Genomic DNA, 19125 nt, shown 5'->3' on the forward strand with positions numbered 1-19125 from the left:
TAGGAGAGGCATTTCAAACAATTAGAACGGGATTTTTTAAAAATGGCAGGAAACCAACAAAAAATTGGGGAGGGGGCGTGGCTCTCTGGGGGAACTCCAGAGAGCCAAATTCCACCCCACCCCTGCAAAGTTTTACCCCTGATCTAGATGCCATTATCACACAGTACATAATACACCATGAATGTCACAGAGGGGAAATTGCCTGAAGCGTCTAATTTTCTTCCACACCTTAGAAGGCAAAGAGCAGAAGGAAAGGGAAGCAAAGCTGAAGATTAATTTTAGGCGGGGCGCTTAAGGCAAAGAGTCAATAGAAGCTGATTTGTTTGGGATTAGTCACATCTTTGCAAAAGTGGGGGGGGGGGAAGAATCTGATATAAAGCGTCCCATTCTTTGCAGTGGTTTTATGCATATATATGTTCACTGTGATGTGTTAGAATGAGAAGTAGTCTATATACGAATAGCCAACTCATTCTTCGAGTGTAGCCTACCCAGATGAACTTTAAACCTAAGCATTTTAAGATGCTGTGGTAGTCATTTTAATATTGTAATGGTTTTATATGCTCTTTTAACTAATTAATTGTACGTATTATATTGTGTTTGGTGTTGTTCCCTGCTTTGATCCAGAGGGAGAGGTGGATAATACATAAATAAATTTCTATTATTATTATTATTATTATTATTATTATTATTATTATTATTATTTATTGCATTTTTATACTGCCCAATAGCTGAAGCTCCCTGGGCGGTTCACAAAAACTAAAACCATTCAAAGTATAAAACAAACAGCATAAAAACATGATATAAAATACACATTAAAAACTGATTAAAAACATACCGTACATGATTAAAACATCTTTAAAACATCCTTAAAACATCCTAAAAACATTTTCTTCTTATTAGTGAAAACAGGGCCATTCACACACGAAAAGGAAAACAGTAGCTTGGCTTAGGGGAATCATTTATTTATTTGCAATATTTGTATTTATGATTTATTTTATTTATTAAAGCATTTGTATCCCGCCCCATATCACTAGGATCTTAGGTATGTGCTTTGAGCTACTTGGCAAGAAAGAGAAATGTACATGTCAACAAATAAATACAAATATTATTATTATTAATGCCACCTAATTCTGCTGCATGTCATACCCCTTATTCTGCACTCTGCTGCACGCCATCCTCAGAGCAACCTCCACTGAATACAGCGAGGCTTACTTCTGAGTAACGGTGCAACTGGATCGCATCCTCCAGCGGTGATGTTCTGCATATTTACCAAGCTGGAAGCCCCAGGGATCCCAATGGGACTTACTTCCGAGTGAACGTGCCTTACCTAAGAGTAAAACCCCATTGAATGCAGTGGGGCTTACTTCTGAGTAAAACTGCAACTGGCTCACGCCCTCCAGCTGCGGGGTGCGTGTCTACCGGGGAGTAAGCCTCGGCGACCACCATGGGACTTTACTTCTGAGTAAAGGCGCAACTGGATCGCGCCTTGAGCCGTGATGTTGTGCATATTTACCGGGGAGTAAGTCCCAGGGGGCACAAGAGGGCTTACTCGCGAGTAAGGGGGCAGCACGCTTTCCTAGGCGAGAGCGCCACTGAAGGCCACGTGCCCCCGGATCGCGCCCTCCAGCTGCGGGGCTGTGCAGGAGCCTTACTCCCGAGTCACCCGCGCGCATGATGCCTTCCGGCCGCGCTCCGCTCCCTCCCTCCCTGCGCGGCGGGGCTCGGCTCGGCTCCCAGCCCAGGATGTTGCATCACGGCCGGGGCTTTGCTCCCTCCCAGCTCCGGCGCCTGCTCCGCCCTGCGCTGGCCCAGCCCCGAAGCCCAGGCGGCGGCGCGGCTTCCGGAGGAGAAGGCGGCGGCCGGACTCGAACCCGCGACCCGCAGGCGGTACCAGCAGTAGCACCAGCAACGCCATCATGGACAGCCAGGGCCGCCGAGTGGTGGTCTGTGACAACGGCACCGGGGTGAGCGGGGGGCGAGCGAGGGGCGGGGAGCCGGGAAGTCGCGGGTTCGAATCCCGCCCTGCCAGCCCAGGGCCCCACCCGGCGCTTCCTCCCTCTCCCAGCCGCGCGACAGGCGGAGGGAGATCCCCGTGCGATCCCACTCTTACCTGGGTGTTGTAAAAGAGCCTCTCCCAACCTGGCAGCTGCCAGGTGTGTTGGACTGCAATTCCCATCCTCCCCAGTCAGGTCAGGAACGTGGGGAGCGTTCAGCCAAAACGCCAGGTTGGGCTGTGCAAGGCGCTTTGGCGACCGGAGAGGGGCTGCTAAAACCATGAAGCTGATGATGCACGCGAAAAGCCAAGAGTGCCTCTGAGGATATGCAGAGTGCCTGGAGAGAAATGGTAGTCACAGTAAGGACTAGCACACTGAGCGACATGGTGCAGGCAGCCCCGAATACCCCCCGGGAGCAGGGCTTTTAAAATTAGCCTTCTCCACTTGGGCAGCCTCCATGGGATTAGGACACTATCTCCCATCGTCCTCACACAATAGGAGTTGTAGTTGGACGCATTTGGAAGGGGAAGGCTCATTTTTGTACAGTTTGGATTTAGGTAATGGAAATTGGGACCCCTGCATTTTTTTCACCCACCCACCCATGACTGATTATCACTCCAGGACTGCCTTTGCATGTGTCAAGTCTCCTAAATTAGGGGAAAGCGACCGGACTACAACTCCCATAAGCCCCAGCCATCATGGCCAAGGGTCAGGGAGTATGGGAGTTGGAGTCCAAACCAGCTGGTTGCTGACCCCTGCTTCGGACAGAACCCTTCAGTGGACTCTGTGTTTTGTATCTTTTCTTAAAAGTTCAGTTTTATCGGTAAGTTAGAAGGATTAAGTTTTCCAATAAAGACTCCCAAGTGTGCAAAGATGCAGGATGTGTAACGGATGCATTTTTAACGGCCCCAATTCACCGCGGGGCAAGTCGTTTAATGGGACCACCCACAGAAGTGTGAGCAAGCTTTCAGGTACCCCAAGGTTCTTCCTCAGGCTAGATAGTACCAAAAGCAGGTTCAAAATAGGGATGGCATGTTTGTTTATTTATTTATTTAGTTGACTTAAATAAAGTTCAATACACCTGAAGGACATGAGGATCAGGGAAGGTTGCCTTCACCTTATTCCCATTTCGGCTGAATTGTCCTTTCAGAAGATATATTACGCTGTTGCTTAACAGAAATGCCTCTCATGCTGTATCAACCAGGGTGTTGAACCCCTTTTTAAGCCCAACGGCCAAATTCCATTTTGGGGAAATTCTCGTTCCACTCGTGGGCGGGGCCGAAGACAAGGAGAGCCAATAAGGAAGGGACAAAATAAATAAATAATAAAAGCCCAGAGTATTTTAGCTTACAGCTCTTACTGCCAGTAACTGAGCCTTAAGAGACCATCGAATTATTGTCAGTTTGGGGCGGGGGGAGTGGTGGAAATCTGGATTTGTTTGCCCTGATAGAGACAAATTCATATCATAGAATAGCAGAGTTGGAAGGGGCCTATAGGGCCATCAGGTCCAACCCCCTGCTCAATGCAGGAATCCACCTTAAAGCATCCCTGACAGATGGTTGTCCAGCTGCCTCTTGAAGGCCTCTAGCGTGGGAGAGCCCACCACCTCCCTAGGTCACTGATTCCATTGTTGTTCTGCTCTAACAGTCAGGAAGTTTTTCCTGATGTCCAGCTGGAATCTGGCTTTCTGTCACTTGAGGCCGTTATTCCTTGTCCTGCACTCTGGGAGGATCGAGAAGAGATCCTGGCCCTCCTCTGTGTGACAACCTTTCAAGGTTTTGAAGAGTGCTACCATGTCTCCCCTCAATCTTCTCTTCTCCAGGCTAAACATGCCCAGTTTCAGTCTCTCTTCATAGGGCTTTGTTTCCAGACCCCTGGAAACAAGTCTGGGCTAATTGGGCAGTATAAAAATGCAATAAATAAATAATCCACGGCACCCCAAGAAATGCAAACAGCTTTGGAGATGGCAGGCAGAGAAAGAGTTTAACTTCTCTTCTGCTATTACCATACAACCCCACCCACAATTCTTCTCAATATGAATTGCATTCGACTCATTTTGACCCTCTGAAAACTGCTTTGCAAAGTATTCCTGCTCTTTTAGCACGTGCGTGAGTGTGTGTGGAGAGAGAGAGAGAGAGAGAGAGAGAGAGAGAGATTATCAGACTTTTCCAATCTGCTGCACACTTTGATCTGTTTTCTTCTCTACTGGCTTGATGGGGCAATCCCGATTTTAAAATGGCTAAGGGAATGTCTTTGTGGTGGACGTGGACGGATTAGGCTGTTTCAACTTTGGGTCAACGGCTGACGAGTTCTCGTCATTTTCTATCCCGAGGGCCAAATTAGAACTTGTCAACTATGGCTGAATGCAATACTTGCAACGGCAGCGTTTGTTAGTAGCTAGGGTTGGGCCTGCTGCTTTTATAGCATCAAAGTCTCGGTCGTTATTGGAAGCGCTTATTCAGACTGGCCGGGCAACATGACTCACGATCTATGTCTATAAATACTTGGTTTTGGGGAATAAACATGATATACAGGATTTTTAAGCAGGAATGGAATAAGGAATCGGATTGTCTCATTCTACCTAATCAGCGTATCACTGCTTTGGCGTCTGTACCTGTTGCATCTATGGATCTTAGACTGTATCTAAGCAAAAGCTTTTGTTTCATGCGTATTGGATACCAGAACGTCTCTTTAATAAGGGTTTGCCTAATTTGGATGATTGCTGCAAATGTTTCAGTTAAACATATATTTTGGCAATGTCCAGTAGATGCTTCTTTTTGGAAGGAGGTTATTACACGGATAAACTTTGTACTGGAACAGCCTTTAATATTTGCCAATGTACACACTCTTTTAAATCTTTAACCTGCTTCACGGAAACTAACGACTGGTCAGTGTAAATGGATTTGACAGATAAAAGAATATTACAACGTTGGAAGGATAAACGCTCATTTTCTATAATGCAATGGATTGAGGACCTTGCAATGCTTCCATCAATTGAACAGGTGGTATATAGACACCGCCTTCAAATGGATACTTATTTGGATATCTGGTCTGCCTTTGTCGAAGCCCTATGTATGATTGCTAGTAAGTTGTATTTTCATATATATGCATTTCATACGTCTTCATTACTTTGGGTAGCTACAAATTTGTGTCTGTATATTAAAGGAAAACTCAAAGCCATGCCCAACCTGGATGTCCTCCAGATGTGTTGGACTGCATTGCTTATCTGGCTGGGGATGATGTGTGTTGTAGTGCAACATAACTAGAAGGGCAGAAGTTGAGGTGGTCTGATAGATATAATGCTTAGGAAAAAGACGCTTACGGACAGGCATGATAGAGATGGATACAATTCATCTGTTCTTCTGTTAAGCAGCTTGGGTTAGAATATTTCCTGGGACGGTGGGTTTTTTTGTCGGGGGAATGAAGCCTATGCTTGGGAAGGGGATGTGGATGCATCGGGAGGGCTGGGTCTGCAGCTTTCCTGGGCATCGAAATCCGCTTTGTGCTGCAACAACGTCAAGTGTTCTGGAGTGGAGCTCCGTGGGCGAAGACACCCCCTCATGTCCTCTCTGCTTTCCGTGGCGTTTTGTTCCCAAACTGCTTCCCCCCCCCCCCATTTTCGATTCTTGGCTAAACATGACTCAAGAAAAAAAGAAAGAAAAACCCTGTGTTTTGCCATTCATAAGTGCTAAAAATGAAGAAAGAGGAGGAAACAGAGAGGGAGAGAGAAAATAGCTTTTACGAACTTGACTTCCACCCCGTGGTGATGCCTTGGGTAGCTCCTTTAGAGTTCTGACTGAAACTCAGAGCAGATTGACCACCCCACTGGCATCTGAGCCACCAGCCTCCACTGCTTCTACCCTTGGCCCATGTAACTCAATACTGTCAGCACAGGCAGGCAGCTACTCCTCAGGGGCTCTGTCATCCTTCCCAGCTTACCTGAAGATGCCTCAGACAGAACCGGAGACCTTCTGCATGCAAAACAGCGCCCTGCTATCGAGCTAAAGTCCTTTCCCCTAAAAAGGAAAGTAAGATCAAGGTTAATCATAATAACCAGGGGACAGGGCCTTTCTTGTAGTGGCCCTCTACCACTGCCATTCCACTCCCACCCACCCCAAGCTTGCCTGGGGCAAGTTTTTTTTTTATTTGCCCAGGGCGGTTGCTTAATTGTGTAATTTTGACGGTGCTCCGGTTGGTTTTTGCTGCTGTTGTTGTATTAGGGTGATTTCTTTACAATTCATCATTTTTAATTGCATGAATTAGGAAGCTGCCGTATACCAAGGTGCACCATCGGTCCATCTCATTCAGTATCATCCACACAGACTGATCGCTGCTCTCTGCATATATATACATACATACATACATATAATTCTTTCTCCATCCTACCTGGAGAGGCCAGGAATTCCACCTGGGACCTTTTCCACGCAAAGCAAGCGCTCTCCCCCTGGCCTACGTTCCTTCCTGTAAAAATGAAGCAAGGCTCTAGTACTCATTGTTCTGAATAATGGGCTACTTTAAAGAAGGACACAGTAAGCTGCATTATACTAAGCTGAAGCTATTGCCCTGTTGAGTGGAGTTCTGTCCACGCTGAGACAGTGGCTCCACAGAGATTCAGGTAGGAGCCTTTCCCCGGAGATCGAATTTGGGAGCACCTTGGTCTGCTCCAACTTTAAGGGAAAGCCCCTCGCAAGGAAAGCCGGGCAACAAAAGCAACAGCGGCAATGACCCGTCGGTTTTGTCGCCCTTCCTGCAAAGGAGACCTGGAGTGGACAGAGCCAGCACAGCAACCAGAGTTAGCACTTGATCAACACAAGAGAGAAAGAGGCCTCTGTTCTCCTGCCTCTTGCCTTCCCCCCACCCCCCTCAGGAGTTTGCAGATTTTTAAACCTGCAAGCTGCAAAGAGCTTCCTCCTAGCTAGTCCAGTTTGTTCCACTATGAGTCACTTTTCGCTCTTCATTTCCTGTTTCTTCACTTCCTCTTGCTGCTCGGTTTCTTTGGTTGGCGTTCGGGGGCAGATCTGTTTCGCCCAGGCAGCGTGTGTGTGGAGCAGAAACAAAACCCTTTTGAGAGAGATAGGCCTGGTGGATCAGGCAGACCTCTTTCCAAACACCCCTAGGAAGGCTTCTCTTCGCTCAACTGTCCCCATCAGCGTCCTTTCTGGCAGGCTGCACTGAGTGAGATGAGAAGGGGAAGCAGAGCCATTTTGCCAGCCCTGCCGAGAGACGGACTTTCCCCCCCTCTTCCCTCCTCATTCCTTTTTCCTTGCGTGCTGTGTCTTTGAAAATTGTAAACTTGTGGGAACGGGGCCGGCTTGTTTTCCTGATTATATGCAAGCCAGTCCAGGAGCCTTTGGGGCCCGTGGAGTAGGTTAAAGGTACTTTAAAAGTTATAAACCGCCCAGAGAGCTTCGGCTATTGGGCAGTATAGAAACAAGTGAATAAATAAAGTAAAATATAAAGCCAGACACGGCATAGAAATGGCAAACAGCACCCATTCAATCTAGTGGCACAAAAAACACCTTCATTTAGGAAAATAATCATGGCCCTGCTGGATCGCACCGGGGCAGCCTTCAGCAGGGTGCTCCTCTCCAGATGTCTTGGACTACACCTCCCATTTGCCCTGACCAGCATGGTGGGGACGATGGGGGTTGTAGTCCAAGACATGCCAGGTGAGGCTGCATTAAGGGATTGTGATGTATGTGAAGTGCTTTCAAATACTTCCAAGCGCTCTAGAAATGAGAGCACTGTACATACACAGGGGTTTTTCTTGTTTTCCTTCCATCCTCCTGTTTAAATGAACTTTGCTAGTTTTCTCTTTCCCTTCCCCCGTCCCGGTTCCTCTGCAGTTTGTTAAATGCGGCTATGCTGGGTCCAATTTTCCCGAGCACATCTTCCCAGCCCTGGTGGGTCGTCCCATAATCCGCTCATCCACCAAAGTTGGCAACATTGAGATCAAGGTGAGTGGTGTTTACGGGGGTCCCGGTCCATGCGAGCGGGTGCGGGGACGCCACCGGATTCCTAAGAGGGCAGCTTTGGATTATTTCATTTGCCTTTCGTTCCGTACATTTCCATGACGGCCAAGAACCAAACGTCTGCAAAGATTAAAAGCTGTACGGCATTATGCATTCTATTAAAAGTAATTTAGCTACGAATATATGAACAGAGCAGATAGACCTGTGGTTTGGCCCAGGTTTGGGCCTGACATTCAACTTCCCTACCGTATTTTTTTATTACATCTATATACCGCCCCATAGCCGAAGCTCTCTGGGCGGTTTACAAAAGTTAAAAACGGTAAACATTAAAAAAAAGTATACAAAATTTAAAACCATCAAAAACATAAAAACAACAGTATAAAACAACAGTATCCATTTAAAAACAACAGTTTTGGGGTACGTTAAAAAACAAACTTAGCGTTGTTAAATGCTGTTAAATGCCTGGGAGAAGAGAAAAGTCTTGACCTGGCGTCTGAAAGATAACAGTGTTGGTGCCAGGCGAGCCTCATCGGGGAGATCATTCCACAGTCACGCGGCCACCACCGAAAAGGCCCTCTCCCTTGTTGCCATCCTCCGAGCTTCCCTTGGAGTAGGCACTCGGAGGAGGATCTTAGATGTTGAGCGCAGTGTACGGGTAGAGTTCTGATCCGGAAGTAGTGCTGTTGGGGTGTCCGTCGGAGCGTTTCGGCACACCTACGCTCAGCCTGTATGTGTGTAAACAAGCACAAATGTCACACAACCCCAAGACCTCCAGGGATCTCCTGCCCGAGATGAAACCTGGCTAAGCGCTGCTCCCCTAGAACGATTCAATCCGTGAGGAAGTGCTGGTGGGCAAAACTATACTGCCCGTCCTGACATCACAACAAAATCATGAAAGCGACATGCTTTACATACAAAAGATTAAAGAAAGGAACCGAGTAGTTACAAAGTGGCTACAATGTAACAAGGCAATATAAATACAGTGCCTTTGTTCCAAAACAACGTTTGCAATTGTTGTAGCCTTTGTTGGCAAGTTGGATATGGCAGTAAATACCATTTCTTGGCAAAAGTTTGTTTTATCTCCCACATTGTAGCTTATAGAAAAACAAAAGTTATTGTGGTTAGAAATTTGTTTTTTTGCTTTTCTGGAAGACTCACGAGTGGTGTATAAGCAGTGTTTTATAGGCCAGAGACAGAATTCAGTTGCCCTCTGCAACTGAGAAATTTTGTTTCAACAGGGGAATTTTTGGCTTTAAATTGGTTTTAACAAATTAACGAAACAGGATATAATCTGGAGATCTCGTCAACAAGGCATAAGGACTATTTTGCTGGTTACAAACATGGTTATTGTTTGTTCACATTATGCCCACTTAATAACTATTTATTTATTTATTTATTTATTTAAAACATTTGTATCCCACCCTATATCATTAAGATCTCAGAGCAGCGTACAGATAAAAGCATACAGTATAAAACAATAAATATGCACTGTTAAAAACAAATTAAACCATGAATCAAGTTAAAACAATATATAATTTAAAAGCAGTAAAAGCAGTTAAAACCATGTGCCATCTTAGTGAATTCAGCCATCAAAGGGTCTGTTAAAAAGCCATGTTTTTACTTGGCGTCGAAATGAAATCCGTGTCGGGCCTCCAAGGGGAGGGTGTTCCACAGTCGGGGTGCCACAACAGAGAAGGCCCTCTCCCTTGTCCCATCATAGCGTCTGTGTTGCATTGGTTGGATGCGGAGAAGGGCTCCTCCAACAGATCTGAGGTCTCGGGCAGGCATATATAAGGAGAGGCGCTCTCTCAAGTATCGAGGTCCCAAGCCGTTTAAGGCTTTAAACGTCATCACCAACACCTTGAATTCCGACCGGAAGCGTATAGGCAGCCAGTGCCATTCCTTTAAGACGGAGTTATGTGGTCTCTGTAAGATGTACCCATCAGCAGTCTAGCTGCTGCATTTTGCACTAGCTGCAACTTCCGCGTCGTCTTCAAGGGCAGCCCCACGAAGAGTGCATTGCAATTTTATCTTTTGCATACACTGTGTTTCTGGAGGCTTCTCTTTTGTGCCATCCTTTGCAACAGGCTTTGGACACTTAAAGTGTACTAAATATAAAGTATTCTTAGCATCTCCTCCAAATGCCAAACCAACCCTGTTCCCTTGCACGCTCATATTGCACGCTCATCTATCCCAAGAGCACTGAGTGTTACCTGTTTGTGTGAATGCAGCCCCAGTTCAGATCTGAGCTGCCAGGTGGCGTTCATGGATTCTTTCCCCCCTCCCGGGATAGGGGGCTCCCAATTCGTGCTGGCGTTGCCGCAGCCGCGAAACGTCACCTTTAACCCTTGAATGTGGTTTCCCGCACGCCAGGACCTCATGGTGGGCGACGAAGCCAGCGAGTTGCGGTCTATGCTGGAGGTGAACTATCCCATGGAGAACGGGATAGTGCGCAACTGGGACGACATGAAGTACTTGTGGGACTATACCTTCGGGCCAGAGAAACTCAACGTTGAGCCCCGCAACTGCAAAATCCTGCTCACTGAGCCCCCCATGAACCCTATCAAGAACCGGGAGAAGATCATCGAGGTGGGTCGGTACTGGGGCCGGAGAAACATTAGCGGGGGATCTGGCAACGGGTACGGGGGCAGAGGGGGCGGAGCCTACAGGCCCTGCAGATATTGTTTTATTTCTTTAACAGATTTATAAGTTGCTGAACATATTTTAAAAAAAAAGACCTCTGAAGCGGGTGGACTCCAGTTCCCATTAGCCCCGGCGGTCGGGGATGATGGAAGTTGTAGTCTAACAATGTTTTCCCACCCACCTCGGGCAATATAGGGGAGCAGGAATGTGAGAGTCCATTGCATTATTCCCCCATTCTCTTGCTGCTAAGGGCTTGGGGGGACGGGACGGTGTGTTTCCCTAAACAGAGGAGCAGGGGAACGCTAGGATGGGGGGAATGTCTGCCCCCCCCATCTCCCCACTTTGGGCTACCCTCCATTGATTTAGGTGGTAAGCTCCCTGGGGCAGGGGCCTGTCCTTTTGCACTCTACAGCACTATGGACATCGGCGGATATAAAATAAATAACGGGGGAAACTGAGGCAGAGGGTAACTTGTGATCGACCGGTTGGGCTGGTGATGGCAGCTGTGGGAGTTTGAACTTGGGACCGCGAGACCTTGTGGCGGGTGGGTCTGGGTCTGTCTAGCCCTCGGCAGGACATTCACAGCCGGTTTCCCCATGCCACCCAGGTGATGTTTGAGACGTACCAGTTCGAAGGCGTCTACATTGCAATCCAGGCTGTACTGACCCTGTACGCCCAGGGTAAGTCAGGGGTTGTGGGGTTTGGAGGGGAGGCCGAGAGGCAAGTAATGGGCTACCCAGCCAATTCCCACTGGAAGACTTTATTTGAGCTTCAAGCTCGTACGGATAGTAATTAAATCTCAGGGGAGACCTTTTAGAATGGGGCTGGGGGTAGGGTGGGGGCGAGAGAATGCTGCCAACTTTGACCCCTTTTTGACTGTCACAGGAACAATTCCTCTTGAAAACAGGAGCCATGTTTTTTGCTGCTGTGAATCCATCCATCTATCTATGTCTTCCGGCCTTCTAAGCTCACCACTATTTATGCAGATTTAGTCAGTCAGTCAATCCACCAACTCTCCTAGGGTTCATCGACTGAGATTTCTTTGAACAGCTGTGAGCTCTAATGACAAATACATCATAATAAACTGGGAACCTCACCTTGCTTGCTTAGCAGCTTATCTGAAAGCACCCTCCGACTTCCCAGTTAGACCATTTCTATTTGCAGCCAGGATCCCACCTTCAGCTACCTGCCCCAGAGGGTGCCTGGGGGTGGCAGTTCTTCCATATTCCATATAGTTCTTCCCATGAGAACTTTGTAATGAAGAACTGGTGCCTGAGTTTGGCTTCTTTTTTCTCCTCCTCCCTCCCAACCCTATTTCCTTTCGTGTCGTGACTTTCAGATTGTAAGACTGAATTATTAATCAGCTCATTATTCATCAGCTCCAGTAGCAATTTTGGGGGCCTGAAGAGCAGTAAATAAGTTGTCTTACCTTTGCAGGCCTCCTCACCGGGGTGGTGGTGGACTCAGGGGACGGTGTCACTCACATCTGCCCAGTGTATGAGGGCTTCTCGCTGCCCCATCTCACCCGCCGGCTGGACATTGCAGGACGTGACATCACACGCTACCTCATCAAGGTGAGACCAGCCGGGACTGTGGGCGGCCTTCTTCCGTAGGCACAGAGTAATGCTGCCTTCACAAGGAACAAATGGGAAGTCCATGATTGTTTTATAACTAGCAGAAACTTGCAAAACCCTCTTCCCAAGTGTTTGGGTTCAATCCATACTTGGAGAAGATCCATTGAAAACAACTGGACTTCAGTTAGTCACGCCTTTTACTTGTCCCATTGATTTCAGTGCGTCTACTCTAAGCTCGTAGCTTGGTGAAATGAACCGCGAACAACCCATGGTTCTGGGTTCACATATAACAACAACCTGTGGTTTAAACAACCCAAAATTCATAACCTGACAACAAAACCCGAGTTCTCTTTCTGAGTTGTTCCTGGTGAACAAAGCATGGCTTCTTAGCGTGGTTGGCTCCGTACATTAGGAGAGCCCAGAATTCAACAACCCATGGGTTAAATAAACCATGGGTTAACCCGATGTACAAACCAGGTCTGATTGCGAGTTGAGTGGAGTGCTTCTAATGGAATGTCCGTCTCCACTTAAACTATATTCCTATGCTACGGGGCGTGTGTGCGTATACATGCATAACAGTTAAATGATAGAGTGGATGTCTTCATTGACGGCAGCTCCTGCTACTGCGTGGCTATGCCTTCAACCACTCAGCCGACTTCGAGACGGTGAGGATGATGAAGGAGAAGCTGTGCTACGTCGGCTACAACATTGACCAAGAACAGAAGCTCGCGCAAGAGACCACGGTGCTCGTGGAGTCGTACACGGTAACTGACCTCCTTCAATGACCAGGAGAAGAATTCGCCCTGGGCACGCTTTTTATTTCAGAATTTACACACAGCCCTTCTAAGGCATGGGGGCTGTTCACACAACACGCTAAACCACACTCAGCGGTTCAGTGTGTGTTGTCGTCAAACGGCAGGTTAACATGTTGTCTGAACCCAGGACATTTTCTGCAGTTAACCACCTTAAACGAGCCAACAACGAACCACGGGTTCTCAAGGTGGCTTGTTCGAGAAAAATAACCCATGCTGCATGGTTAACAAGGAACCCTGTGGAAAACGTCTTGGGTTCAGATAATGCGCTAACCCATGGCCCAACAAACAACCTAAGGTAAGCGTGTTGTGCAAACCCAATTATTGACGCCTGCACCTTTTCCCCTGAGTGCCGGTCTTTTTGGGGAGTTCCTTGCTTTTTACGTTGGTTTGTTTAGACCCGCCCTTTTTTCCTTTTGCCCCGCCCACCACCGGAACACAGCCCCCGAGAGCTTCTCCGGAAATTGAATTCAGTCCTTGGGCTGAAAGAGTTCAACACCCCTGGTTCATAGAATCATAGAATAGCAGAGTTGGAAGGGGCCTACAAGGCCATCTAGTCCAACCCCCTGCTCAATGCAGGAATCCACCCTAAAGCATCCCTGGCAGATGGTTGTCTAGCTGCCTCTTGAAGGCCTCTAGGGTGGGAGAGCCCACAACCTCCCTAGGTAACTGATTCCACTGTCACACTGCTCTAACAGTCAGGAAGTTTTTCCTGATGTCCAGCCGGAATCTGGCTTCCTTTAACTTGAGCCCGTTATTCCGTGTCCTGCACTCTGGGAGGATCGAGAAGAGATCCTGGCCCTCCTCTGTGTGACAACCTTTCAAGTCTTTGAAGAGTGCTCTCATGTCTCCCCTCAATCTTCTCCTCTCCAGGCTAAACATGCCCAGTTCTTTCAGTCTCTCTTCATAGGGCTTTGTTTCCAGACCCCTGATCATCCTGGTTGCCCTCCTCTGAACACGCTCCAGCTTGTCTGCATCCTTCTTGAATAGTGGAGCCCAGAACTGGACGCAATACTCTAGATGAGGCCTAACCAGGGCCGAATAGAGAGGAACCAGTACCTCACGCGATTTGGAAGCTATACTTCTATTAATGCAGCCCAAAATAGCATTTGCCCTTCTTGCAGCCATATCGCACTGTTGGCTCCTATTCAGCTTGCGATCTACAACCATTCCAAGATCCTTCTCGTTTGTAGTCTTGCTGAGCCAAGTGTCCCCCATCTTGACAGTTTCCGTTCTGTACGGGGGGTGGGGGTGGGGAGCCCAGGACAAAAAAAAATCCCTCAAAAGTGACATACCACGCTAGCGTTTTCTCTTTAAGATAGCCAGTGTTAGCACCAGACCTGCCTTTCTGTGATGTTTCCCTTTTTCCTGTCGCCCCTGCAGCTGCCGGACGGCCGAGTGATCAAAGTGGGCGGGGAGCGCTTCGAGGCGCCGGAGGCGTTGTTCCAGCCCCACCTCATCAACGTGGAGGGCGTGGGGGTGGCTGAGCTCCTCTTCAACACCATCCAGGCAGCTGACATTGACACCCGGTGAGAGGGGCACTTGGGAGGTTTAACTGGAGTCCTCCTCCTCCTCCTCCTTCTCCTCCTCCTCCTCCTCCTCCTCCTCCTCCTCCTCCTCCTCCTCCTCCTCCTCCTTCTCCTCCTCCTCCTTCTCTTTCCAATGTGCAGGGGGTGAGTGCCGTTCCTTTCGGAGCCCGAGATGGCACCATCCGTGAACAAGTGGGAAGTATGAGCAGGCTTAGGAGAACGTCTGAGATTTGCAGAAGTACCAAAAATAAAAACCCTAGGGTGAAAAACCCATCAGACGTATCCAGTATCAGAGGCAGTAAACCTATATGCACCAGTTGCTGGGGAACATGGGCGGGAGGATGCTGTTGCACCTGTGTCCTGCTTGTGGGTTCCTGGTCAACAGCTGGTTGGCTACTGTAGGAACAGAGTGCTGGACTAGATGGACCCTTGGTCTGATCCAGCAGGGCTCTTCTGATGTTCTTATGGACACAACACCTCAATGACTACCAGGTCGGCATAGTTGGGCACCTGCTGATGGCCCCACATCCCAGCAGGGCCCCATGGACAAGATCCCCCCTGGACTTGCAACCTGCTCACCCACCTGCCTCTCTTTGGCCCAGACAGTGGAAGTGGTGAGACGGAGGAGCAGGAGACGCCGCGGCCTCCTTACTCCCTGGCTCTCAGCCTGTCAAGCAAGCAAGCAGGAGCCAAGAGGAGGAAGAGGAGAAGGAAGAGCAGAACGAAAGTAGAAATGCGTCGGGATGGGTCCCATTGAGGGCATGTGTCCCAAGAGTGCTCCAAAACCACTGAGAACTAAACTTTCTAATTAGCCACAAAATGACCATTAGGGGGGGAAAACCCCAGAAAAACAGGGTAGGAGGATAGGAGGAATGGAATATCCTGGAAAAGGGTGTGGCTGGCCGGCTCCCTGAACAGGAGCTCTCAAAGCTGCAAAACTTTGTTACAGCTCCCTCTTGTGTATTCCAGAGGAGCTGATGTTACGGGGATAAACGGACAAGTGCTGGCTATCAATTTGCTCGCGAATGGACAGGATGGGGCGCCTGGCTGTTCCTCACCTGCTGGATGTAGCGGCGTTCCTCATTTCTCTCCCTTGACCCACTTTCTTTCTTATCGCAGGGCCGAGTTTTACAAACACATCGTCCTTTCGGGAGGCTCCACCATGTACCCAGGATTGCCGTCCCGCCTGGAGCGTGAGATCAAACAGTTGTACCTGGAACGGGTGCTGAAGGGCGACGTGGAAAAACTATCGGTGGGTTGGGAGCGCCGGTGGTGGTGGCTGCCCCCTAGTGGTTCCTTCCTGCTAGCACTAGCTCGCCCTCCTTAGCTCAACTCCCCCCCCCCAAACTATTTGGGTCAGTGGGGTACGTTTGGAATTTTGAGAGGGGGTGAGAAGCGCTCTCACAAAATGGCTGCCACAGGGGCGGGGTTTGCCTGTTCATAAAATGGCTGCCATGGCTGGTCACAGAACATGCATTTCCCAGGCAGCAAACTGGTGAAATTCAAAGAAAAGTTGCCCAAGGATCCCAGCTCAAGGCAGAGGCGGGCTCTGAGCTCCGAAACATAAGACGACCCTTTCTGGATCCAAAATAAAGATGGCGTTGGGTGGGGGGCTTCCCTTTGCAGCAACCCAGCTTCCCAGTGTTTTTTTAAAAAAAAGGCTATAATTCGCAAAAATCTTACAAAATCAAATAAAAATCAGGTGGGCCAGAGAGTGTGGCAGGTGTCAAGAGAAGTGTTGATGGTGACCCCAGCCATAGCTGTTTCCTGAGCTGCAGAAGGGAAATTACGGCAGGCACCTGGCATCTTTTGGGCACTATTAAGGTGGTCAGCATGGGAGGCGGTCAATTGCAGAGCCATGGGGCCCAATCCAACAGGATGTTCCCCTGCTTGAGCCTCGCTGAAACGACCCGGGGCTTCGTAACTGCGGGTTTGCGGGGAAGAATTCCCCAGTGGATCAGCGCCCGTGTTTGTTAGTGGGAAGGAAATTTGCTAGCAGCCTTTTTAAATGGCTTTGCGGCTGTACAGATTGTGTTACTTTTGCGATTCGGTATCGCTTCGATTCGGAGTCCGAGCTGCCGTGCGGGATTTCGGGGGTATCAATTCCGAGAACAAGTAACAGCCTGCCCATCTTGAGAGCAACAGAGACTGAAAGAACTGGGCATGTTTAGCCTGGAGAAGAGAAGATGGAGGGGAGGCATGAGAGCACTCTTCAAAGACTTAAAAGGTTGTCACATAGAGGAGGGCCAGGATCTCTTCTCGATCCTCCCAGAGTGCAGGACACGGAATAACGGGCTCAAGTGACAGGAAGCCAGATTCCAGCTGGACATCAGGAAAAACTTCCTGGCTGTTAGAGCAGTACGACAATGGAATCAGTTTCCTAGGGAGGTGGTGGGCTCTCCCACACTAGAGGCCTTCAAGAGGCAGCTGGACAGCCATCTGTCAGGGATGCTTTAGGGTGGATTCCTGCATTGAGCAGGGGGTTGGACTAGATGGAAGTTGTAGGCCCCTTCCAACTCTACTATTCTGTGATTCTACATGCTACCTGAAGATTATCCCATTTTATCCTCATGATCCCCTCAGAGAAAGAGGGCCCCAAGATCACCCTGAGCAAGGATTTGAACCCCGGTCCATCCAACAGTGTTTTAGACAGAAAATAAGTCCAACTCCCAGCATTCTTTCTATCTAAACGTGCACAGCATGGCACCCTCCAACACTATTTAAACTTGATCCACACCTGGCAAATTGAGTTATGAGCGTCTCCTCTAAATTTCCTTTCTCTCTCTCCCCCCCCCCTCCATTCCAGAAATTCAAAATTCGCATTGAGGACCCTCCTCGCCGGAAGCACATGGTCTTTTTAGGCGGTGCGGTGCTTGCGGACATCATGAAAGATAAAGACAACTTCTGGATGCGGCGGTCCGAATACATGGAGAAGGGGAACAGGATCTTGGAGAAGTTGGGGGTCACGGTGCGATAGGCGCCTCCCCATTTCTCCTCTTGCCTTAACGCATTCCAAGCCGCTATTTTTCCTTTCCCATATCTTTTAATTTCTTTCTCTGTTGAGTCACAACAATGCAGGGCTTTTTTGTTGTTGTTAAGCGTGCTTGGGAGCAGAGAAAGATCTCTTGAACGAATTTCCCGTTTTGAAAACGGGCATTCCAAGCCCCTGCAATTATTTTTCCATGCTTCTCCCTCCATGCAAGTTGCTAGTCCTTATGGAGCTTGCAGGAACGACTCCCCTCCTCCCCCCCCCCCGCGAAACTATCACGTAGGAAAGATGTTCCTCCCCTAGGGCTAAAGGAAGCGGAGGATCAACCCGACCCACCTCTTGAAGTTTCATGCTATACATCTCTCCTGTGCAGTTCAGGCTGCCAACTTGCCTCAGGGAATTTCATTCATTCCCACCCGCCCCTACTTTTCATGTCACAAAAAGGGAATCAAGTTTAAACCGGGGATGGGGGATGCGTGGCCTTCCGGATGATGTTGGATTGCAACTTCCATGAACTGTATTGGCTTGGGGATGATGGGAGTGAAAAAGATTTGGATGACTGCATTTCTACTTCCCAGCTGAAATACGCCACGCATCTTCAATTAATAGCTCAGGGATACTGCAGGGATACTGGTTGATCACGCACGTCTTACCTTTTATCTCTCGTGTCTTTCCATGCCCTAAATGTGGCTGAATGACCTCTTTGGCCCACCACCAAAATGAGAGAGCAATAAGAAGAAAACGCCGAAGTTGCATATCCTGAGAGTAGGATTTACTGCCTCCTCTGTGGGTGGCTGGGCTTCACTTCTGAAGAAGAGCCTGACTGCAAAGTATCAGTCATGAAGGACTGTCTAAGAGCACTCCTGAGAAGTGGTTCCCCACTGCCCCCAACAAAAAAGATTAGGGAGAAAGAACCAGTTCCATGTTCCCCTTCCACCCATTAAAGGTTTCAGTGCTAGCACCTAAAAACAGATTTCTGATTTGCTTGCAATTAATCAACAAAACAATTCTCCCTTCTTTTTTTCGCCTGTGAATTAAGGCTGCGTTCGCGTGTAGCCTTGGTGTAGGTTAACCATGGTTTGTTGCTTAAGCCGTCTTGCTGACGAGCAAACGACCCGGGGTTTTCCCTATTCCGGATTTGTTTCTGTCCCGTCCGTTTTGCCGGCCTTCAGAGCGGTTTAGTTTTCAGGCTGGGCACCTCTGTTTCAGGGTGGACAGCAGCGCGAACAATCCGGGGTTAAAGCCGTGGCTTAAAGAAGGCAGTCTGATAAGCCAACAACAAACCATGGTTTTTATTTGTGGTTTGCAGCTGGTTAGCAAATCACAGTTTGGTAGTGGGGTGCAATGACCCGATTCGCATGATCACGGCATGTTAACCCCATTGGACATACTGGTTGGGTTTCCTAGTTACCCTCGGCTGTGCGTTTCGCCGTGTCGCTGTACCTCGGCGTCATGGCTTGCTACAACATGAAGGACCCCTCTTCCTTCTACGATAGGATATCGGCTTGCCTGGGCAGGACGTATTCTTCCTCTCTTGCACTCCCTACAGGCATTGCACGGGGTTGTGGGGCGGGATGAGACGGGACCTTATGGGTGCTCCCCTCTCCCCACA

The 19125-nt window shown here is 48.7% G+C and overlaps 1 protein-coding gene across 1 annotated transcript; it reads left to right on the plus strand.

Annotated features, from left to right (window-relative positions):
• The first annotated feature begins 1776 nt into the window (after positions 1-1776).
• LOC134412215 (actin-related protein 2-like) lies at positions 1777-18486 on the plus strand. Its single transcript, XM_063146061.1, has 9 exons — positions 1777-1964; positions 7841-7951; positions 10340-10555; positions 11217-11289; positions 12047-12183; positions 12798-12947; positions 14379-14524; positions 15644-15776; positions 17331-18486. The coding sequence occupies exons 1-9, from the start codon at positions 1917-1919 to the stop codon at positions 17499-17501; spliced, it is 1185 nt and encodes a 394-aa protein (XP_063002131.1). The 5' UTR covers positions 1777-1916; the 3' UTR covers positions 17502-18486.
• The last annotated feature ends 639 nt before the right edge of the window (positions 18487-19125 follow it).

Source organism: Elgaria multicarinata, chromosome 21 (genome assembly GCF_023053635.1).
Source record: "Elgaria multicarinata webbii isolate HBS135686 ecotype San Diego chromosome 21, rElgMul1.1.pri, whole genome shotgun sequence".
Taxonomy (NCBI): domain Eukaryota; kingdom Metazoa; phylum Chordata; class Lepidosauria; order Squamata; family Anguidae; genus Elgaria; species Elgaria multicarinata.